The sequence below is a fragment of the Equus asinus genome, chromosome 11 (assembly GCF_041296235.1).
Source record: "Equus asinus isolate D_3611 breed Donkey chromosome 11, EquAss-T2T_v2, whole genome shotgun sequence".
NCBI classification, from domain to species: domain Eukaryota; kingdom Metazoa; phylum Chordata; class Mammalia; order Perissodactyla; family Equidae; genus Equus; species Equus asinus.
The window spans coordinates 21,046,003-21,070,855 of NC_091800.1; the positions used below are offsets into that span (position 1 = coordinate 21,046,003).

The window sequence follows — 24,853 nt, forward strand, 5'->3', positions numbered from 1 at the left end:
ATTTGGCTTGAGGACAGTTCTGCCTGGAAACATCTCTGTCATCTCCAGCAATCATTTGCTCAGCACAGTTTCAGCATAGTTCTCTGTCTTATGCTGGTAATGCATGTTAGAATGAGATGATCCTGGTCTCTGATAAACTTAATATCCAAAGCAATTTTACATACAAATATACCGAGAACAAGTCATTTTATACAGAGAGGGAAAAGGCGAGCACCTAGACAGTCTAATTTGAAGGGCACATAACCACTTCCTCTTCCGTCCCATCTCCGGTAAGTGCCGCTGCAGGTCTCTCAATCCCCACCCTCCATCCCTCCCCCACCCCCGCCGGCCCTTTGGCTGTGGGCACTGAAGACCTTGTGAAAAGGCCACTGTGATCCAGGAGCCTCCTCTGAGTGTGCTGCTTTGCACATCTTGTTACATCACCTGTTAACCTGTCTGTGACCCCAATCAGAACACCAGGCCCTGGAAGCAAGGATGAAGTCTTACTCACCTTTACATTCCAAGGGGACTAAAACTGTATTTTCACAAAATAAGTGTTACATGTTTATACTAATACTACGTATCTATATTTATGTTATATAAACACATGTATATAATTCATCTATTTTAGGGTATGTTTGATACATAGTTTGATCTGGTTTATAAACTAGATTAACTGGAAATATATGTATATACAGAGAGAAAGGTAAAAATTTCCCATTGTGGAAGGTGTGGAAACAACTCAGCTCTTATTCCACCCATAAAAAAAGAAGGGAAATAGTACGTGACATTCTGCCGCACACACCCATTCCCCACCCAAATTAGGAAAGTTCGCCACAAGCTAGGCCCCAAGTGAGCCCACCTGGTCTCATTCTCTCCATCTGTGCTTTTAGCTCGGCCATTGCCTTTGGGAAGATTTTCATAATGATTTAATACTTTTGCTAGTGGAGGCAAAGTAAATTGAAATGGTGAGCTAAAACTGCTGGAGAAGTGGGTTTATTCTGTAGGCTTATTTCACAAAGAACAAACATGAGTGTGCCAATGTCACTGCTGGCCTGGCTAGTTGGATTTCCAAATATTGACTGTTCCTGGTCAACTTGTTACATGGTGTCATCCATCTGCTGTGACACACTATTACCCTGCACTGGATAACCCTAATGTCATTCAGAAAATTAAATGAGATAACAAATACAAATTGTTTAGTACTCAGTGATGGCGGTTAGTGTTAATATCATTAATTACCATATTGCAGGTGTAGATGGTACCTCCCAATTTTGTGGAAAAAGTTTTATCTACTCTTTTACATAGAAGCATTGAAAGTTAATTTAGAGTTGAATTTAGGGAAAAGGATCATTTTCCACATAAAATAAAGTATACTGATTCTATGAAATGGAAATATGAAATCATAAATTCTGGATATTCAATAATGTCTTACCAACCCTGAATACATAAAATCATATAGCTAAAAATAAATATATTATTATCAATGAATACTGGTATATAATAGACAACAAAGCAATATATTTATCGGAAAATGAAGCCACATATACAGGTGATGCTAGTGACTGAAAATAACCCATAATATAAATTAAATTGCATTGCATATGAAGTTTATGTAGACGAAGCAAGAATGATGGAAAGTGGAATACAACAAGCAGCAAACATTCTGATGAATGCATGGCAAGCTGCCACAGCACCTGTAAAATACACCTGTGCTGTGTCATTTGTGTCCCACCTGCCACCAGGAAGAAGTGACTTCTCTATTTGCCCTATCATGGTCTACCTGCATGAAACGATTGGCAGCAAATGGCAGATTGGCAGAATATTTCTAACTTTTCCTGCATCTTTCTATGTGTATTATTCATCTAGATCTTTTCAAGATGTATTATTTACTTTTATCTAAGGTGTTTCTTAGAATTAGCATAGTAATTAAATAATGGAAGAAATGAGTCTGGGGTAGATTAGATATTATGGGGAGGAAGTACACTAAGATGAAGTGAAATTGCTTGTACCATTAAGCTAACCTGCTATTTTAATATCTTTGCTATTTTGTAACTTGTATAATTTAGCCTCTTGTCAATATTTCTGCATAATTATTAATACTACGCATAACAGTTTTTCAGCTCAGTGAACCACTAGTCATTGAATCCCACTTCTAACTCATTAGCTAACAAATTTCAAATGATCGTTTATTCATAGAGTGCTTTTGAATCAGAGCAGTATATATATATGTTGTGAGTGGGCTGTGTGTGTGTGTTATATGGCAATAAATATAACTATCATGTCAGACTCCAGACAGCTGCCAGCATAGGCTTCAAATACTGCATTCTGGCAGCTGGACCAATCCTTTCCCTTCTGCACCCCTGTGACACCAAAGGGCGGGTCTAATTCTCAAGCTGCCCCCCTTCTGTTGCAGACGACCAAGAATGCCTCTCTATGTCTCAGGATATGACCTCTCCTAAACTCTCAGGATGGCCTTGTCCAAGGATGTGCTATGATTCAGAATATTTGAAAACTCTTCTCAACATCCAATGCTAAGTGTACATATTGCTTTATAACACATTTGAATGCAATGTCAATATTATTTTTACTTAGACATGTGCCTTTGAATCATAGATTCTAGAGATCTGTAGCACCATGAATTGTTGGAAATAATATCCTCCTTATTTCTTAAAGTTCTTTCATTTAATTTTCTTCACTATCATGTAAAAATATATTAAAATTCTTAAAAACAACAACAATATATTCTCCTGGGACTATCTGATAAGGGTTGATTGACAAAAGTTTACTGTTAGGTCCAGAAGTAGTAATTGCTGAAAAAAATGGCTTGGTGTTCTCTAGGAGTGCTACATTCGAAATCAGAAAACATCTTTATAAAGGATGATATTTACTAGCCCTCTAGTAATTTAACATCCTCAACTAAAATTGTTTTCTGCAGGAGCTTCAGAATTCAAACACATCTGTGTGCCCAGAGGGTGACACACCTCAACTCCATGGGGACAGAGGCTCCTGTGCTTGGGACCCTTCTACACCTCGCCCTACGTACCTCTTCACCTGGCTGTTCATTTTTAATACCACCAGTAATGGGATAAATAAACATCTGTGCCTCTTGATATGAAGCACAGAGAAAGACACAACCTCACTTCTGTGGTTCTCCTTCCAAAAACGACTAACTTCAATCTAATCACTCAGAAACATCAGGAAAAGGAAAGAATGAGGGTGTGCTACAAATTAACTGGCCTGAAGTCTTCAAAACCATCAAGGTCATGAAGGACAAAGGTGGACTAAGGAACTGAACTGAATCAAAGCAGGAGAAAGGGGCTGGCCCGGTGGCGCAGCGATTAAGTTCACACGTTCTACTTCTCGGTGGCCTGGGGTTTGCTAGTTCGGATCCGGGTGTGGACATGGCACTGCTTGGCACACCATGCTGTGGTAGGCGTCCCACGTATAAAGTAGAGGAAGACGGACACAGATGTTAGCTCAGGGCCAGGCTTCCTCAGCAAAAAGAGCAGGATTGGCAGTAGTTAGCTCAGGGCTAATCTTCCTAAAAAAGAAAAAAAAAGGCAGGATAAAGAGGCATGGAATTAAACGCAACATGTGATCACTGATTAGGTCCTGCAAAGAAAAAAAGTTTCTCTTTTGTTATAAAGGACATCATTGTGACAGTTGGTGAAATTTGAATGAGACCTATAGATTGAATTATAGTATGGTATCGATGTTTTTCTCCTAATTTTATAATAGTACTGTGCTTATGTAAGAGAATGTCCTTGTTTTTAGGAAATAAACTCAAAATATTTAGAGGTAAAGGGCATTATGTCCGCAATTTATTCTCAAGTGTTTTGTGAAAAAAAATAACAGGGGAGAGAATGAGAATGACAAAAACAAATGTGTTAAAACGCTAACATTTGGATAGCCTGGGTTAGTATATAAGGGAAATATTTGTACTGTTTTTGCAACTTTTTGTATGCCTAAAATTATTTAAAAACAAAAGGTTTATTAAAAAAACAAAATTGCCTTCTGCACAGCTTCTTTGATTTTTAAACTTTCAAAGGATATTACCATTCTACCTTTCAATTTTTACTATAAGAGAAACGAACACTTATATAGTGCTTACTGTCAGTTAAGAGCCATTATAAGCAGGTAAATGTATTTTAACCCACTTAATCCTCACAGCCACCCTGTAAAGTAGGTGCTATCATTATTCACTTCTCCAGAAAAGGTACCTGAGGCCCAGAGAGGGTAAGAAAACTTGCCCAAGTTCCCAGAGAAAGGGGCGGAGCCTGGTCCCAGGCTCTGCCCATCCCAGAACCTCGCCTCTACTGCATCTATAAGTTTCAGTGTGACTGATTTATTCTTCATTTTCTTGCTTTTACTTTCTTGGAAAAAAATTACAAATAGTTTTAAAAACATGTTAGAGTTTCTTTTTCTCTAATTATTGGAATTTAGTGGGTGGTCTATGCTGCATGGCACCCTTGAAATCACTGTGTCTGCTTATAGTACCAGGCCCTGTCTCCTCATGTCTCCATGTATTAAGGAGGTAAGGAGACCCATGAGATTAACTCTCTAACATATAGCAGGATACCCTTCTTTTTTTGTTGACTTTGACATTTGCTTAGCATTTTGAACCGCAACGCTAAACAACGTTACCAATATAAATATTTGAGACCTGAAAAGGTAGAATATTTGCTTCACAATCCTTTGATGTATGTATCATTTTAGATTACCTTGATATCGCTCTAAAATTAGTTCACGATGGTAATTTTACTGCTACTTTTTCTAAAAGAGATATATTTCACAAAAATCAAAATAAAGTTTGACAGAAAGATTAAGTGATCTTTGAAACACATTTTTTTTTCTTGCCACAGCATCATTTCATTGAAGAATCTGTATAATCATCACTGCGGTATTTGATGCTACGATACAGTGACTTATAAGTTTATTTACCAGTACAAGGTTTACTTCTTGTGGACAAGACTATTATCAAGGCATCAGTCACTTCCCTTAAACAATCTCCTTGACAACTTTTCCTCTCCCATCTCTGACTTTAAGCCATTTCAGCATCTATTAAGACAATTTTAACCAAGGACAAAAAGGGGAAGTAAAATTCAAACCACTCCATTTGTTACTCATATATGATCCTGAATAGGAAACGATGGAAGGGGAGGTGAGACAACTAATGGATTTAAAAAGTTACTTGGTGGTGTAAATGATTCATGTCAACTTTATCTCCTACTGCTATTGATGGTTTGTGCTGGAGCCAAGGGAATTTCCAATAAAATAATAGTAGAAGCCCTTTCTTTTAAATAGTACAATCTTAATTGAAACACATTCTAATTAAAATCTCTCTAGTAGATAGATCCTTAAAGTTTCCTTAGCTCTTTCTTAGTTTATCTTACCACACTAATCCCAGAAGCTTGGTTTTGCTGACATCAGCACCCTGATGTTGTCAGATGAACTTCAACATTCAGGCTGGAATGATGCCAGCAGAACACAAACATGCCATCGAACGGGCAAGAGAACCAGGAAAAGGAGTCAGGAGGCTTGTTTGCTGGCACTTCCTGGCCATGTGATTTTGGGCGACTCACCTAAGGTTCATGTTTCCTGTTAGTAAATTGGGGATAAAAATCCTTGCTCTGCCTATCTCAATTGTTATCATGATGATCAAATCAAATAGCGTATGTGACAGTTCTTTGCAAAATTTTATGTAAATTGGAATATGAAGTTTTATGTAAGAAAACCAAATACCCTAAGATGCCATGCCTTGAGGAAGCGCCAGCTAGCCAGGTAGAGAGAAGAAGAGGAGGAAAAAGATCTGTTTCCCCCCTACTCATCTTAGGTTGATTGGCTGTAAATCAGAATGTCCGAAGACAGGTTAACATGATTAAAAAAAATAGAAGGTTAGTAACACATGCATCATGCCTACACATGGGAGCACTCGGAGATGAGTAACTCAAAGAAGTGGTTAGAACTCAGGTTTACATAACATCTAACAAAAGAGCAACACATTTTTAGAGAAGTGACAAGATGAAGGCAAAAGATTTTGAGTTTCTAGGGCAGCAAATTGTGAGAAGATAAATATATGGGGGAACTAATGTAAGATAAGGGCTAGCTGGTAAAGTTGGTTATGTAGATTCCTCTAGTGCCATCTCTGGGCTGACCAGGGTCTAGAGTTGTCTCCAGTGATTAACTTTTGTCCTTCCTGGTAGAGAAGGGAGGGGGAGCACCTTTACAAATTTATGTGCTAGTTTTAGACAAATAGGAGGGAAGAGAGTTTTTTCTTGCATTTGCTTCTTCTCAAATACCTACAGCTCAAAATGATTATTTTATACCAAAATGACATGTTTTGGGGTGCCATGTTCTGCTACTTTTTAAAGGCCATAAGGAGAAAGAGAGAGAATTGCCCAGCCAGTCCGTTTCTTCCAGCCATTCCAGATGTGGCATCAGATGTGTGAATGAAAAACCATCTTGGACATCCAGTCCTGACTAGCTGCTGACTGCAACTACAGGAGAGACCCCAAGCAGGAACCACCCAGCTCAGCCCAGTCAACTGAAGACCCATGCGAGATAATAAGTTGTCTTACGCCACCAAGTTTTGGGGTGGTCTGTTACGCAGCAATCGATAACTGGAATATAGAATGATTTTATTTTTTTCTTTTTCATGGAAGGTTTGTCAAGTCAATTAGTGTAGAATTTCTTGAGATATTTAGGACAAAGTCACCAATATCAGGACCTATTTCGGTTGATTTGCTGCCTCTTGCCAAAGGCACATTGTTCTAGAAAGTGCATTCAAGGGGGCACTGGGAAGAAAATGACTGGTGAATCAAGGGCAGAACAGAAGGAAGAGGGAAAATATGTCCTACTTTCAGGCTACATATTTTTTGCTCTCGTAAATGATTGCTTTGAACAATTGCATAAGTTATGGTTTTTCAAAGGACAGATTTTTCTTTTTCTTAGAATGTATTGAAATTCTCTTGTGCTTTAATTTGAGGCTGATTAGAACTGCTCTGTTAATTATCTTTTTTGTTAAAGTCAGGTTTGTTGAGTTTTTTTTCAATTTATTTATTATTTATTTTATTTTTTTATTGCAGTAACAGTGGATTATAACATTATATAGCTTTCAGATGTACATCATAATATATTTCACTTCTGTGTAGATTACATCATGTTCACCACCCCAAAACTAATTAGAGTCCATCCCCTCATTTTCCCACCCCCTTCCCCCTTCCCCTATGGTAACCACCAATCCAATCTCTGTTGCTATGTGTTTGTTTGATGTTGTTTTTATCTTCTACTTATGAGTGAGATCGTATGGTATTTAATTTTCTCCCTCTGACTTATTTCACTTAGCACAATATCCTCAAGGTCCCTCCATGTTGTCACAAATGCCCAAATTTCATCATTTCTTATGGTTGAGTAGTAGTCCATCGTGTATATATACCACATCTTCCTTATCCATTTGTCCCTTGATGGGCACCGAGGTTGCTTCCAAGTCTTGGCTATTGTCAATAATGCTGCAATGAACATAGGGTGCGTGTATCTTTATGCATTTGTGTTTTCAAGTTCTTTGGATAAATACTGAGCAGTGGAATAGCTGGATCATATGGTATTTCTATTCTTAATTTTCTGAGGATACTCCATACTGTTTTCCATAGTGGCTACACCAGTTTGCACTCCCACCAGCAGTGTACTAGGGTTCCCTTCTCTCCACATCCTCTCCAACACTTGTTGTTTCCTGAGATATCATTTATATACAGTAAAATTCACACTTTTTAGGTGTACAGGTTATGAGTTTGATAAGCATGAAAGGCCATAACCTCCACCAGAGTCAAGATGCAGAGTATCTCAATAACCCCAAAAGTTCCCTTGTGCCCCTTGATGCTCAGTCACTTCCTTCCATCCTCACCTCCTGCTAACCACTGACCTGATTTCTGTCCATATAGCTTTGTCTTTTTCACACTGTCATATAAGTGGAACCACACAGTACATGGTCTCTTGAGTCTGGCCCCTTTCACTTAACATAATGCCTTGGAGATTCATCCAAAGTAAGAATCCGTTATTTCAGATTATCACTTTTTCTTATGTGTATTCTAAGGGTATGCAAAGTTGTGAATAAATAAGTCACAGGGTTGTCTCAGTGTTTCTCAAAGTTTTGCCTGAGGACCATTTGCATCAGAATCACCTTGGGTGCTTGTTAGACTCTCATATTCAGATCTACTGAGTCAGTGTCTAAGCTACTCAGTAATGTATTATTAACACATTAGTAATGTATTAGCAAGCCCCCCACTACACTTTTGTGCACAACTAAAGTCAGAAACCCTCAGGTATCCAGAATGAACCAGAATATCAGAGTTAGATGGTTCTGCATTTGACTCTAGCTCTGGCATTTACTAGCTGTATGAAGTTAGGCAAATTATTTAAACTCCCCGCATCTGTTTTTTCTTTTGTACTTGGAAATAATTAATTTATTCACCGAATGTTTTTGAGCATCTATTATATGATAGGCATGATCCTAGGAACTAGGATTGCAGCAGTGAATAAGACATAGTCCCTTCCCAAATGGAGCACGCATTCTGTCAGAACAAGATAACAACCATTTAAGCACATATATGTACATGAGATAATTTTGGATAGTGACACTCTGTAGAAAGTGAAACAAAGTTTTGACATAGAGGGTACCTTAGTTAAGAAACAGTCTAGCCTACTTGTGACAAAGAAACTCAAAAATACATTCAAACAAAATCAAGGTGGTTTTTCCCCCTTTGTTTGTAACTGTCTGGAGGAGGTGGTGAGGACAGAGGTGGGATGGCTCTGTCATCCTCATCTCTGCAATCTTTCATCTCTCCATTCTCTAGCTGCTTCCACTCCTATCACCTTGTCTGTTTTCCAAGTAGGAAGAAGGAGAAAAAGTTTGTGGGGAATGCATGCCATTTTTTTAATGGCACATCCCTTGTGTTCAGTCTATTGTTGAGATGCAGACCCACCTGCCTGCAAAGGAGACTGGGAAATGTAGTCTCTACTGCTGTGGTCATGTGTTCAGCTAAAATTCCAGAGGAAGAGGAGAACTGATACTGGTGGACAACAGCAATCCCTGCCAGAGAGTGACTGGATGAGGAAGGAGGCCACTTTAACCTGGCTAGTCAAAGAAGACCTCTTTTAAAAAGTGATAGGTGAAGGGGCCAGATAGTAGAGCAAGGCTGAATTCAATCCCCACTGTGACCCTCAGCGGGTATTCTCCTATAGATCACAGTATATGGGCCCTCATGTAGCAGGTAGCTGATTTACAGGGTCTGCACTGCCTTAGAGCTGATTAGGATCAGGACAATTGGGACAAGATCTTCCCCCAGAGAAACTGTGAATCTCAGATGAAAGTTTCATTCTCCTTTGTCAATATTTTTTTTTAAAAAAAAACTCATTTGAGGGATATTTCCAAGAAATTGGAAAAAAACAAAGTAACTTAAATGTGATTTTAATGGACTGTTTATTATATTCAAGGATGGATTTTCCACTGGTTATCAAATGATATCAAAATAAGTATGCCCGGCTGCTAATATTCTATATCTTGATCCTGGTGGTGGTTCACATGGGCAAATTAACTCTGCAATAATTCATTAAGCACGTTTTCATCAATACGTTTATGATTCATGCACTTTTCTGTATTTAAGTTGTACTTGAGTTAAAAAAAAAAAAAAAAAGACAAAGGAAGGCATCCCAGAGGGTACTGTGTGTGGCATTGTCACAAAGGTTCTGTCAGGGCTAGTGGATCTTAGCAAGATGTGCTCAAGGTAAGTTGTGTTTTCAGCATCACAGGAAATTCACCACCGACCTTGATTCTTTTTTGAAAGGACAGGGAAAATGTTGATGTCACACTGAATCACCAGTAAGGAATTCTAAACTACAGGTTCCCACGTGACCTACCAACCGGCGTCGCCCCAGGTTTATGCCTTGCACTTCCAAATCTAAGAACCGCCCATCTCTTCTGGACCACTGTTCACTGCCTTCATGAGGAGCACGAAGAAGCCAAGTCTTTTTCTTGCATCTTTTTATCTGTAAGGCAAACCATTTTTGAAAAATGAAACATATATGTCTCACATTGGACTACATCGAGAACAGAGACTGGAAAGAGATGCCAATGTATCGGGCAGCATGTCCTACGGTTAATTTTTTTTAACCTCTTTGGTGGCCGTGGATCGTTCGGAGAATATGATGGACCTGTGGACCCTCTCCCCAACACACCGCGCAGTAGGGTCAGTTCTCCGCCTCATCTTACTGGCCCCATCAGCAGTATTTGCACCGTGCATCGCTCCCTCCGCTCTCTCGGCTCTCCCGTCTGGGTCCCGCCTCAACCACCGCACCCTCCCTGAACTCAGTCATCGACTGCACCTATGGGACTACACTCGCCGGGAGGAGGAGTCGCCTGGAAGCAGGGGGCTCAGCCCTGGGCCGCGGGCGAGCCCGGAACACAGTTACCGGCCCCTGTTGTCCACCGGAACGCGAAGGGAGCGGAACGCGTAAGGCTGGGAACGGAAGAGAGAGCGGGGGCCGTGTTTGGCAGAGGACGAGGTATTCCCGGTGTGTCTGCGGTTGAGTTGTTTCTCCGCGATGTTGTGGAGGATGTCGGCGGTCCTGCCTCTTCGCCTTCTCTCCCGCCTCCCTTTGTGCTCCGGGGGCCCGGAGGCCTTGGCGGCTGCGGTTGTGCTGCTTGGTGCTTCGCCCGGAGCCGTCAGGTATCGCATTTCAGCGTGGCCGGCCCCGCGGGGCTCAGGCGACCCCGTCCGCCTCCGGTGCATTGAGTAATCGTCCCCCGGCTTCCTGGGGTCGCCGGTGTAACCGCGGGAGCTCATAAGTCTTTGCTCTCAAGCAGAGGAAAGGGGAATCCCAGAGAGATGAAATTACTTGCCCAAGGTTACAGTGTGCGTGGGGCACGGCTGCGGGACCTGCCTGGCTTGACGTCCTGTGCTCCTGCCGCTGCTCGCCGCGCCTCGTCCCCCTTGCCCCCTCTCCCGTCATTTTATCCAGGCCCTCGAGGCGACGTGGGTCTGTTTCATTTTTGCTTCCGCCTCCCAAGACTGTGATGGCCTCATCCCTGCCTCCATTTATTCTTTAGTTCATTTTTGAAAGCGTTTACAGTGTGCCAACACTGGGGTTAAGTCCCAAGTAAGCCCGTCCTGCCGTCACGGAGCTCCTAGTTCCACCAAATAGGCGCCTAAGTATAATGGAGGTAGCACAGATAGTGGAGATAGTACAGGATGCTCTGTTAATTCAACAGGTAATTGCTGGGTGAGCAACTAGGGACACCTAACCATTGTAGAAGAGGCTCAGAGTGGCCTTTCTGGAAAAGAAGTCTGACAAAATCTGAGGGCGGACCAGGGGTTGGAGTTAGCCAGGCAAGAAAAGGAGTTGTGGCATACTTGGTGTTGGTATTTATCCTCTGAGAACTCTCATCATTATGAAAAGTTAATTCTACTGCATATATTCCACGCAAAACGATTTAGGGCCTGTTTCGTTAAGTACAGCTCTGAAGCAGGTCAGTAGCAGTGGGGATGGGAAGGAGGAGCTGGATGGAGGCGAAAAATCGCACAGGTGGAGTTGATAGGATGTGACGTATGATGAGATAAGGGTGAGGTGGAGCAAAGATTTCAGCTGCCTGCCTTGGAGGATTAGGCTACCGTTAATGTCAACAGAAGAATGAGGAGCAGCTTTCAGAAGGCTTTTAAAAATGTGTCATAGGTTTTAGAATAAAAACATAATTATTTATAGTAAGAGGCCTGTTCAATACAGAAGGATGAAGACGAGCAAGTCAGTCTGGTAGGGGAGCTCTTGAATGTGGTTTTGGATGTGTTGCATTTGAAGTGCTAATGAGATGCCCTCCGTGGAAACAAGCTCAGGTGGGAAGTGAGGGCCTGAGTTTTACTATTTTAGTGTTAGGGAGTTACTTCCTATACATGCGTGATTTTCCTGTATAAATATAGATGGGTATCTGTGGTACCATAGCAGTCTTGGAAGGAAACATTGAAGTCCGGGTTCTATGTGAGATTTGTTCTCCTGATTGGCACCTTTCTGTTGTAATGCCTTTAACATTAATATGACTTTCACATGTGAAATAATTGGGGCATTTTCCTAAATTGAGTTGTACCATATGTTGAATATTATGAGGGTCCTGTTTACTATCAGGGTACTAGTTATACAATTGGTTTTTCATTCTAATTTTTAAGTGCGAGATGTGTTAATCTCTGACATTTTCATAAGCAGAACAAATAGTTTGTTTCAGGATTTTTGGAAATAGCCATTTTCTCTTTCATTAAATGTCCCCCGCCTGGCGTTACATTTGCTAGCTTTGAGAACTTGAGATAGTATTTACCCCAGGATCTGATGCAGGTTCTTGAGATGAATTGCATCGGAATTACCTGAGGTCTTGGTTAAGTGTAGATCTTTGAGCCCCGTTACGAACTTACCAACTAAGAATCTTAGAAACCTCTTTTAAATAAGCTCCATAGGTGACTCATGACCTCTAAAGGTTAAGAACCACAAATTTAACCTCTTTGAGCAGCAGTTTCTTCTTCTATAAAACAGGAATAATAAAACCTGTGCTCTAAGATTGTAAGGGTTAAGTGACTACATAATATAAGCTACTCAGCTCGTCCTCTGATGGGCAGCATCAGTGTTACCTGGGAACTTGTTAGAAATGCAGACTCTGAGTCCCTCTAGAAAGCTAGTGAATCAGAATTTCTTAGTGGGACCAAAGAATCTGTGTTTTAATAAGCCCTCTAGGTAATTCCTATGCACATTAAAGTTTAAGAACAGTGCTCTAGCCTGTTAGCTTCGTAAAGAGAGGGAACAAGAAATTCATATTTTGTAGTGTATTGTCAATGCCTAGTGTAGTGCCCAGCACAGAGTACATATTCACTATACTTAGTGAATGACTTTTTAAACATTATACCCTCTTACTGAAACTAACACATTCATTAGTTTTTAAAGTTCTTCAATATCAAATATCAAAAAGTTTTTAACACCACAAAATATTTGGATTACTTAGAATTGAGAAATCTTTTGCATGAGTTTGAAATAGATATAATCATTTGTGTTCTTTTTCACAAATGTAGCAAAGAAAGCAGAATGACAGTTCTAGCCACTGAATCTTCTTTTTTCTGTTTCATTTTAGCTTAGTTTACAAATGGTGATTGGTTACATGACACATAGCTCAATAAGAAAATTGATCAGATTAGAATCACACCTAGAAATTTTTTTTAAAGAAAGTAACCTTTTTTTATTGATAGAAATGTATTTTTATGCTGTTTAATTATGACTTTTTTTTTAAGATTTTATTTTTTTTCCTTTTTCTCCCCCAAACTCCCTGGTACATAGTTGTATATTCTTAGCTGTGGGTCCTTCTAGTTGTGGCATGTGGGATGCTGCCTCAGCATGGCTTGATGAGTGGTGCCACGTCCACACCCAGGATTCCAACTGGCGAAACCCTGGGCTGCCGCATCAGAGCACACGAACTTAACCACTCGGCCACGGGGCCAGCCCCTAATTATGACTTTTTAAAGAGATATTGTTATATCATGTTAAGAGCAAGGACTTGGCAGGTAATTTTGAGTTTGAGAATAATAAATTGAAACTTATTAACCATGTCAGTGTTTTGCCTTTTTTTTTTTAATGTTGTGGAACAAATAGAAAATGATATTTGTATAAAACCCCGAGGTAAAAGGAGGGAAGCAACAGGGGCACCAGTAGCCCCGGACCTCACTCAGCCACCCTAAGGGCTAGGTGATCAGTATCTCAGCACATCTGTAACTTACTTTTGGTTCATCAGTGTGTCTTAGGCCTTAGTGAGCTCTGAGATATGTGACCTTGGGTAAATTACATCACATTTTTGATTTCCAGTTTCCTTATCTGCAGAAATACCTACCTTATGGAGTTGATGTGGGTATCAGAAAATGTACATAAAACATGTTGCGCAAGACTAGGCACTTAGTCCGTGTTCAATAAATGTTAAATTGCTGTCGTTACGGTTGCTAACAATAATAAAAAGCAAAAGGAAACTGTTTGAATTGAAAAATTTTAAAAACACATAGAAACAGTGTTCTGAGATCTTGCTTTATTATTTTGCATTATATTTTTCAGGTTTTTTTCTTTAATGCATCTTTCTAGGGCACAAAATAATATCCAAAGATATTTTGGCACTAGCAGCGTGATCTATAACAAGAAGGATGAACAGTCTGTTCCAACCCATGAGATTTCCAAGGAGACGGAGAGCCAAGACAGTGTAAAGGAGAATACGAAAAAAGACTTGTTAAACATTATTAAGGGCATGAAAGTTGAATTAAGCACAGTAAATGTACAAACAACAAAGCCACCCAACAGAAGACAACTTAGAAGTTTGGAGGCCACAGTTGGCAGGCTTCAAAGAGCTCCTGAAGATGCCCCAAAGAAGAGGTAAAGTGAACTGCAATTTGAATGTTCTTTGAAAATCATTTTTGAAACTCCAGCCAGCTTTTTCTTTTAGAAAAACTTTTTTTTTAAATTAGAGTACATGGGCGGTACTGAATTAGTGAAGACTACTGTTATTGTTCTATATTTAAATAAGGGGACATCTGTATACCCTCTAGAGAGAGGAAAAGAGCAGTCATCTAACTGAGAATTTCAAGCATTCTCTTACATATTCATCAGTGTTATTAACTGCCAATTAATTGCCTCTTTAAGGTGTAAATTAACAAATCATTTACATCCAAATTTGAAAGTAGCTTTGCATCTCTGAAGGACTTGTTTATTGAAAATTTCCCTTTAAAAAATTCCACTGACAGGGGTCACCTGGTAGCTCAGAGGTTAAGTGTGAACGTTCCACTTCGTGGGCCCAGGGTTTGGATCCCGGGTTCGGACATGGCACTGCTCAGCAAGCCATGCTGTGGTAGGCGTCCCACATATAAAGTAGAGGAAGATGGGCACGGATGTTAGTTCAGGGCCAGTCTTCCTCAAAAAAAAGAGGAGGATTGGCAGCAGATGTTAGCTCAGGGCAGATGTTAGCTCAGGGCTAATTCCACTGAGGATAGAATTTTAACATGTTATTACAACTATTTTATATGACTTCCTTTGACCAGTAAGTCTCAGTCCTCTCAGCTTTTGTGGTTTCCTCAAAATATTGTGTTTATTTGTGCTTGCCAAAAGAGTATTATGTTTCACTGATTCTAAGTGCAATCAGTGATATTTTAGCATATTAAATGGCAGTGTTTTGTTTTAGTGATACATAAATGATGTGTCTTAACTTGATGATATCGTAGATTGGAATAGTAAGGTATGTGGCTTTAAGATGCTGGTCTCTGACTTCTCTTAGCCGAACAAACAGTGTAGATTTCTGTTTCCCAGAATGACTTAACATTTTTCTGGGACTTCTTAGTTTCTACAATGTATCAAAACTACTGCTGGAAAACAATTGGGTGGTAGAAAGTAAGGTAGTTCAAACAGTGATATACCCATAATAGGTACTTCCTGCTCCTTTTTATAAACAAAATAAAACAAAAAAAAGTATATAGAATTAGATGATACACACATATATAAATACTTATCAAGAGTGAGATTTTTTTTAGCTCTCAGACCTGTTTATGACTCATTGTGCTTTTTATTATAATTATACAATTTAACCATGATAGAAATGGTTAAAATGAGTTGAATACTTCACAAAGATTCAATAATGGTAATTTTAAAAATTGTTTTCCAGTTAGGTATGAATGAGACAAGCATAAAAATCTAGAAATATTCTGCACTCAGATTGCTTTGTAAGCATTTTTAAGTTCTTACTCCATGTTTCTACTTTAAAGAAACCAAAATTTGAAATATTGGAGGATATACTATGGGTATGTTGTATATTATAAATGTTATATCTTGGAACTTCTCACAGTGGTCCTATGTTCAAAGAGGCTTTGGTCCTACATTAAGAGGTTGGTAAATGAGGTACATTTGTTTCAAGTTTTAAAAGATATATCTTTTAATGATTTTTGTCCTCTCTCCCTGTTTTTTAAGGGATTCCAGATGCACAGATTTGGGTTAATCATCATCTTTGATTCATGATACACTGTCATCATTGTTCCATGCATGGCCTGCTTTTAGTTTCTTTATTTGTATTATGTATTGAACCCCATGGATAAAGTTACCATGATTGCATGATACTTGCCCCAACATATAGCAGCATAAAACCACCATTTTTTTTTCAGTCTTTTAGGGAAGGGGGATGGGTGAGGACCCAACAACAAAGTAGTGGTAGGAGAAGGGGAAGGGAGGTGAGAAAGGCAGAGAAGGAAGGAGAAAAGAGAATGTAGGAAACGGGGAGTGCAGGAGGAAAAATACTCAACAGTGGTAAGGAAAAGGGGGAGTGAGGAGAGGGAGATCACGGAGGGAGGGGGGAGGACAAGGCAAGAGGGGAGAGAGGAGAGGGCGGAGGAGGAGAGGTAACAGGAGAAAGGGGAGGGTAAGGAAGAAGACAGGAGGGAAGAAAAGGGCTGGAAGGGAGGGAGAGAAGGGGAGGGAGAAAACAGCCATTTTTTATGCTCATAGAGTCTGTGAGTCAGCAGTTTGGACAGAGTGTGATGGAGAAGGCTGATCTGTCCTCCGTGATGCCTGGGGCCTCAGCTGGGAGACTTAGAAGTCCAGGGGCTGGAATCATCTAAAGGTTTGCTCACTCCTAGGTCTGGCAGTTGATGCTGGCTATTAGCTGAAACCTTATCTAGGACTGTTAGCAGAAACACCGAAATGTGGCCTCTCTTTGTGGCCTGGGCTTCCTCGCTGCATGGGGACTGGGTTCCAGGGGCCAGTGTCCCAAGAGAAAGTGAGCCAGGAGGAATTTGTATTGTTTTTATGACCTGGCCTTAGAATCACATTGGACACCATGTACCACTCTCATTTCCCCTTCCACATTGATTTTTGAAGAGTACTTGCTTTTTATCACAACTGCCAGAAAATCATCTTCACAAAGATATGGTGTCATTGAAAGGAATGCAGTAGTCTAATGGTAAAACTGTGAACTACCTTGAGTTGGTAATTCACACATCAGTGACAGATATGGTTGTTCCCCGTGGTGCTCCACTGTGCCCTGGGGCACAGTTTGGGAACCAAGGTCCTGGTCTACATTAAGCTCCTGTGAGAGGCTGTGGGATCATACCCTTGTTCCTCTTAGAAGTCCTGTTGTCTGTTTGAAAGACTCTCTGAGCCACCATCTTAAATCTTTCCAAGATCTTCACAAAGAGTTTTACAGTCATGCCCATCTTTACAGCTGTTTTCCTGATACTGCCCTGGATTTAATCTCTGGTCAGAAGCCGCTTCTAAATGTTAGCATTGTTTGCTGTTTGGACGGGCTAAGAATGAGAAACAGTTTTGGCTGTGATCCCAGCCAGTCCTAACTCCTTTATGTGGAACAGTTCTTATCTCTCACCTGTCACATTTTACCATCAGCAACTAAGAATCCAGGAGACACCTTCAACACGTGGTCTGGAAGTCTCCTTAATAGATCGTCTAATTCATTGAGTGTATTTCCTATTTTGCGCATCAGTATAAGCAACAAAGTTGCTAAACAAAAGTGTCTCCTTTTCTTCAGCTTCCAGTAACGTTGATTTTCCTAAAGCCCTGACTTTTAGCTTCTTTGAGGGCTGTCAGACTCGAACAGTCTCTTTGAGGCCCTGGCTTTCGCTAACACTTGCCTCAAGGTGGTTCCACTTCCAACCAAAGCCCAACACCCAAACCTCTCCCATAACATTTTAGTTATAGCAACATCCAGCTTCCAGACACCAAAAATCTGTTCCAGTATCTGTTGCTGCATAACAAACCACCCCAAAGCTTAGTGGCTTAACAGGGACAGCATCTGTCTGTACTTTGGACGGAGAGTGGCAGGGATAGCTGTGTCTGCTCCACTGATAGTCAGCAGAGGCAGGTTCAAGGCTGGTATCTGGAATCATCTGAAGGCTTGCTCTCATATGTTTCAGTGGTTGATGCTGGCTGTTGGTTGAGACTATTTGGGGTTCTTGGCTAGAACTCTTGCCCACAGCCTCTCCATGTGGCCTGGGCTTCTTCACAACATGATAGCTGAGTTTCAGGAACAGATGTCTCGAGAGATCCAAGCAAAAGCATGGTACCTTATCTGATAGCCTCACAAGTCACGGTGCGTCACTTCTATCTCATTCTGTTCATTGAAGCAGTCACAAAGTCTCCCCTAGTTACAAGAGGAGCGGAAGTGGATTTCCCCTTTTTTTTTTCAATTTTTTTTTAATTGAGTTAATGATAGGTTACAATCTTGTGAAATTTCAGTTGTACATTAATGTTTGTCATTCGTGTTGTAGGTGCACCACTTCACCCTTTGTGCCCACCCCCCACCCCACCTTTCCCCTGGTAGCCACTAAACTGTTCTTAGTCCACATTTTTAAATTCCTCATGTGAGTGGAGTCATACACAGATTATCTTTCTCTCGCTGGCTTATTTCACTTAACATAATTCCCTCAAGGTCCATCCATGTTATTGCAAATGGAATGATTTTGTTATGTTTTGCAGCTGAGTAGTATTCCATTGTATATATGTACCACATCTTCTTTATCCATTCGTCTGTTGATGGGCACTTAGGTTGCTTCCACGTCTTGGCTATTGTAAACAGTGCTGCAATAAACATTGGGGTGCACAGGACTTTTGGGATTGCTGACTTCAGGCTCTTTGGATAAATACCCAGTAGTGGGATAGCTGGATCGTATGGTAGTTCTATTTTTAGTTTTTTGAGGAATCTCCATACTGTTTTCCATAGTGGCTGCACCAGTTTGCATTCCCACCAGCAGTGTATGAGGGTTCCCTTTTCTCCGCAACCTCTCCAACATTTGTTGCTATTAGTTTTAGATATTTTTGTCATTCTAACGGGTATAAGGTGATATCTTAGTGTAGTTTTGATTTGCATTTCCCTGATGATCAGCGATGATGAGCATCTTTTCATGTGCCTATTGGCCATCAGTATATCTTCTTTGGAGAAATGTCTGTTCATGTCTCCAGCCCATTTTTTGATTGGGTTGTTTGATGTTTTGTGGTTGAGTTGCGAGAGTTCTTTATATATTAAGGATATTAAGCCTTTGTCAGATATATGACTTGCAAATATTTTTTCCCAGTTAGTGGGTTGTTTTTTTGTTTCAATCCTGTTGTCACTTGCCTTGAAGAAGCTCTTTAGTCTGATGAAGTCCCATTTGTTTATTCTTTCTTTTGTTTCCCTTCTCTGAGAAGGCATGGTGTCCGAAAAGATCCTTTTAATACTGATGTCAAAGAGTGTACTGCCTATGTTTTCTTCCAGAAGCCTTATGGTTTCAGGTCTCACCTTTAGGTCTTTAATCCATTTTGAGTTTATTTTGGTGAATGGTGAAAAAGAATGGTCAATTTTCATTCTTTTACATGTGGCTTTCCAGTTTTCCCAGCACCATTTGTTGAAAAGACTTTCTTTTCTCCATTGTATGCCCTCAGCTCCTTTGTCAAAGATAAGCTGTCCATAGATGTGTGGTTTTATTTCTGGGCTTTCAATTCTGTTCCATTGATCTGTGCACCTGTTTTTGTACCAGTACCATGTTGTTTTGATTACTGTAGCTTTGTAGTATGTTTTGAAGTCAGGGATTGTGATGCCTCCCGTTTTGTTCTTTTTTCTCAGGATTGCTTTAGAAATTCGGGGTCTTTTGTTGCCCCATATGAATTTTAGGATTCTTTGTTCTAATTCTGTAAAGAATGTCATTGGGATTCTGATTGGGATGGCGTTGAATCTGTAGATTGCTTTAGGTAGAATGGACATTTTAACTATGTTTATTCTTCCAATCCATGTACATGGAATGTCTTTCCATCTCCTTATGTCGTCATCCAATTCTCTCAGAAAGGCCTTGTAATTTTCATTATATAGGTCCTTCACTTCCTTAGTTAAATTTACCCCAAGGTATTTTATTCTTTTTGTTGCGATTGTGAATGGTATTGTATTCTTGAGTTCTTTTTCTGTTGGTTCATTACTGGAGTATAGAAATGCTACTGATTTATGCAAATTGATTTTATACCCTGCAACTTTGCTGTAGTTGTTGATTACTTCTAATAGTTTTCCAATGGATTCTTTGGGGTTTTCTATATATAAGATCATGTCATCTGCAAACAGCGAGAGTTTCACTTCTTCCCTCCCTATTTGGATTCCTTTTATTCCTTTTTCTTGCCTGATTGCTCTGGCCAGGACCTCCAGTACAATGTTAAATAAGAGTGGTGATAGAGGGCATCCTTGTCTTATTCCTGTTTTCAGGGGGATGGGGTTCAGTTTTTGCCCATTGAGTATGATGTTGGCTATGGGTTTGTCGTATATGGCCTTTATTATGGTGAGGTAGTTTCCTTCTATGCCCATTTTGTTCAGAGTTTTTATCATAAATCGCTGTTGGATCTTGTCAAATGCCTTCTCTGCATCTATTGAGATGATCATGTGGTTTTTATTCCTCAGTTTGTTGATGTGGTGTATCACGTTGATTGATTTGCGGATGTTGAACCATCCCTGTGTCCCTGGTATGAATCCCACCTGATCCTGATGTATGATTCTTTTGATGAATTGCTGAATTCTAGTTGCCAAAATTTTGTTTAGAATTTTTGCATCTATGTTCATCAGTGATATTGGCCTGTAGTTCTCTTTTTTCGTGGTGTCCTTGTCAGGTTTTGGTATCAGCGTGATGTTGGCCTCATAGAATGTGTTAGGAAGTGTTCCATCTTCCCTAATTTTTTGGAATAGCTTGAAAAGGATAGGTATTAAATCCTCTCTGAAAGTTTGGTAGAATTCCCCAGGAAAGCCATCTAGTCCTGGGGTTTTATTCTTTGGGATGTTTTTGATTGCTGTTTCAATCTCTTTCCTTGTGATTGGTCTGTTCAAATTGTCTGCCTTTTCTTGAGTGAGCTTTGGGAGATTGTAGGAGTCCAGGAATTTATCCATTTCCTCTAGGTTATCCATTCTGTTGGCATATAGTTTTTTGTAGTATTCTCTTATAATCTGTTGTATTTCTGCAGAGTCTGTTGTTATTTCTCCTCGCTCATTTCTGATTTTGTTTATTTGAGCTTTCTCCCTTTTTTTCTTTGTAAGTCTGGCTAGTGGTTTGTCAATTTTATTTATCTTCTCAAAAAACCAGCTCTTTGTCTCATTGATCCTTTCTACTGCCTTGTTCGTTTCAATTGTATTTATTTCTGCTCTGATTTTTATTATTTCTCTCCTTCTGCTGACTTTGGGCTTCATTTGTTCTTTTTTCTCTAGTTCAGTTAGGTGTGCTTTAAGGTTGCTTATTTGGGATTTTTCTTGTTTGTTAAGATGTGCCTGTATTGCGATGAATTTTCCTCTTAATACAGCTTTTGCTGTATCCCATATGAGTTTGTATGGCATGCTATCATTTTCATTTGTTTCCAGGTATTTTTTTATTTCTTCTTTAATTTCTTCAACAATCCATTGCTTGTTCAGTAGTGTGTTGTTTAGTCTCCACATCTTTGTGCCTTTCTCAGCTTTTTTCTTGTAATTAATTTCTAGCCTTATAGCACTATGATCTGAGAAGATACTTGTTATTATTTCAATTTTTTTAAATTTGTAGAGGCTTGCCTTGTTTCCCAACATATGGTCTATCCTAGAGAATGTTCCATGTGCGCTTGAGAAGAATGTGTATTCAGCTCCTTCAGGGTGGAGTGATCTATATATGTCTATTAAGTCCAATTGTTTTAGTTTTTCATTCAGCTCCACTATTTCCTTGTTGATTTTCTGTCTGGATGATCTGTCCATTGATGTGAGTGGGGTGTTGAGGTCCCCTACTATTATTGTGTTGTTTTTAACATCTTCCTTTAGGTCTGTTAATAGTTGCTTTATGAATCTTGGTGCTCCTGTGTTGGGTGCATAGATATTTATAAGCGTTATTTCTTCTTGATGAAGTGTCCCTTTGATCATTATATATTGTCCCTCTGTGTCTCTCTTTACCTGTCTTATTTTGAAATCCACTTGGTCTGATATGAGAATTGCAACACCTGCCTTTTTTCCCTTGCTATTTGCTTGAAGTATTGTCCTCCACCCCTTCACCCTGAGTCTGTGTTTGTCCTTGGGGCTGAGGTGTGTTTCCTGGAGGCAACAAATTGTTGGATCTTGTTCTTTAACCCATTTTGCCACTCTGTGTCTTTTTGTTGGAGAGTTCAATCCGTTTACATTGAGAGTGATTATTGATGCATGTGGACTTAATGCTGTCAATCTGTCGCTCATTATCTTGTTTTCCTGTGTGCTTTAGCCTACCCTTTTAATACTGCAATTTCTTATGCTGGGTTTCTTAGATTTTTCCTTATTTATGATTTGTGACTCTGTTCTGTATTTTATTTTAGTGTCTACCCTTAAGTTTGTATTTAGAATCTCGTGTATAATATAGTCTATTCTCTGGTGGTCTCTTACTTACTTGGCCAATACTGATTTAGACCCTTTGCTCTTCCCCTCCTAAATAATTATTTTCATTTTTTATTCCAACTCATGTTATGAATTTGTAGTTAGAGTGGTAAGATCGTGCTTGCTTTGGTAGTTTCCTTACCTTTACCCTAATGCTATAGTTGCATATTTTCTATCCTGTTCTGGTTCTATCCATCGGTCTCTCTAGTCTGTGGATTGTGACCCCTTTCTCCCTTTTTTCTTTTTTCAGGTATGAGAGCCTTCTTGAGGATTTCTTGTAGTGGAGGGCTTTTAGTTACAAATTCCCTTAACTTTTGTTTGTCTGGAAAAGATTTAATTTCTCCCTCATATCTGAAGGAAATTCTTGCTGGATAGAGTATTCTTGGCTGAAGATTTTTATCTTTTAAAGCTTTGAATGTGTCACTCCATTCTCTCCTAGTTTCTAAGGTTTCTGTAGAGAAATCCACTGAAAGTCTGATAGGGGCTACTTTGTAGGTTATTCTCTGCTTTTTTCTTACTTCCCTGAGTATTCTCTCTTTATCTTTCCTTCTTGCCAATTGTACAACTATGTGCCTTGCAGTAGGTCTTTTTACATTGACAAATCTAGGAGGTCTCAAAGCTTCCTCTACACACATTTCTCTGTCAATCCCTAGATTTGGGAAGTTCTCTTCAATAATTTCGTTAAGCACACTTTCTGCTCCATTTTCCTTTTCCATGTTCTCGGGAATTCCTATGATCCTTAAGTTCTTACTCCTCATTGAATCCATTATTTCACGGAGATTTTCCTCATTTTTTTAAATTCTTAGTTCTCTTTCTTCTTCTGTCTGGCGCAATTCAGCCTGTCTGTCCTCGATTATGCTAATTTGCTCCTCTGTGTTGTCTACACGGGCATTCAGGGAATCCGTATTGTGTTTTATCTGGTCCATTGTGTTTTTCATCTCTAGTAATTCTGTTTGATTCTTCTTTATGATTTCAGTCTCTTTTGTGAAGTAACGCCAGAACTCATTGGCTTGTTTCTCTATCTTTCTCTCTACCTCATTGAGTTTTTTGATTATAGCTGCTCTGAACTCATTATTACTTAGTTTACCTAATTCCAAGTCCTAAGGACTTAATTCTGTGTTTTTATTGTTTTCCTTCTGGTCTGGGGCTTTTATAAATTGCTGGATGGTAGAGGAGCAGTTTTTCCACATGGTGGTAGAATTCGGTTGCAGTTACAGCCTGTTGCCACTAGATGGGGGTGGAGAGCCGTGTGTTCTGAGCTCTCCGCCTTTGGGCAAGATGGCGGCGCCCAGTGGCTTTGCTGGGAGGGAGGGGCTGCTATTGTCACAAGCCGATCTGGATTCAGATCAGTTCTGTTCTCTGGTCTCCCAAGGCACTGGGTTTATGGGGTCCCCGCCCATGGAAGCTTTCGGCCTTCGGCGGGTTTCCACTGAACCAGCAACAGGAGTCCTGGATGATCCCCCAGTCACGTGGCCCCTCCCCTGCTCCTTCCCGGAGGCGCAGCAGCCATCGGCAGACTCTAGGGGAGGGAGTGACATTCTCTCCTATTCATTCCAGGGCCTCTGAGGCTGTGAGCAAGGTTTATGATCTCCGCCTTCTTGGTATTGTAGGTCTCTAATGTGTTGACATTAGATTTATTCTCTGAAATTCAGTTTTTCCAATCCTTTGTTGTATTTTGGAGGGGAGAGAATCCCAGGTCAGCTCACCCTGCCATTTTACTCTGCCCCTTCTCTCTCGATTTCCTGTTTCAATGGGGATGTGGCAAGATTTTGGAAAAGCATATGCAACCAGAAATATTTCTGTCTCTACTTTCTGAAAATACAATCTGCTGCACCTGGTAAGCTGATAACTGTAGGTGTCAGGTGTATTATAGAAAACACTGTCATGGTAAAATTGACCCCTGATTGATTGATTGCGTCTGGATTGGGAGAACTATAAGATGCCTTATGGGGATCCCATGCTTAGGGCTTCCTTGAGTGCAGTTGTACTGCATGTCCCTTGTAGGGACCCTGGAAACTGCCTGTGGCGTGTGATACCGGTTCCTGTGTGGCACTAAGCCAGGAAGCTGCTGCACCTCCGTAATGGCTCTTGGATGGCTGTGTGAAGTTTCACCAACATAAGTGCCGTAAGGACTCTTGCAGGGAGGGACACCTGAGGCTGCCCTGCTATCCTGCTATGGATATCCTGCTATGTCTTTCATCTTTGTGAATAGTTGGGGCCAGGCGTGTCTGGTAGTTTTGTCAATCTGAGTGTATCTGGAATCTAACAAGCCCTAGTGGGTGCAGCAGTAACCAAAATTTCTAGCTGCTACTTTAACTTTCTTTTAACCAAGCAACTACCTGCTCTGATCATCCAGTAAGAAAGCTTTAGCTATTACTCAGTTAATTGCTCTCCTAGTTGAAATTTAGATTATTTCTAGCTTTTTGTTAGTATAAAATGATGATACACATCATT

General features: G+C 40.1%; 1 protein-coding gene and 1 long non-coding RNA gene across 3 annotated transcripts in view; one reads left to right on the forward strand and one right to left on the reverse strand.

Moving 5' to 3' along the window:
- Nucleotides 1-960: 960 nt before the first annotated feature.
- Nucleotides 961-10,287, reverse strand: LOC123288831 (uncharacterized). The gene is made up of 3 exons (XR_006532373.2): nucleotides 10,149-10,287; nucleotides 9,895-10,023; nucleotides 961-3,523 (listed from the first exon to the last, which is right to left on the reverse strand). It is a non-coding gene; the product is annotated as an uncharacterized lncRNA (long non-coding RNA).
- MRPS31 (mitochondrial ribosomal protein S31) overlaps nucleotides 9,876-24,853 on the forward strand; it is a 39,873-nt gene continuing 24,895 nt past the window's right edge. Inside the window, exons 1-2 of one of the 2 annotated variants that reach the window (XM_014868413.3) lie at nucleotides 9,876-10,703; nucleotides 14,104-14,415. In XM_014868413.3, coding sequence (XP_014723899.1) covers nucleotides 10,579-10,703; nucleotides 14,104-14,415 — 437 coding nt within the window. In that variant the 5' untranslated portion in view covers nucleotides 9,876-10,578. The remainder of the gene's footprint in view (nucleotides 10,704-14,103; nucleotides 14,416-24,853) is intronic. The other variant, XM_014868414.3, reaches the window with a different exon arrangement.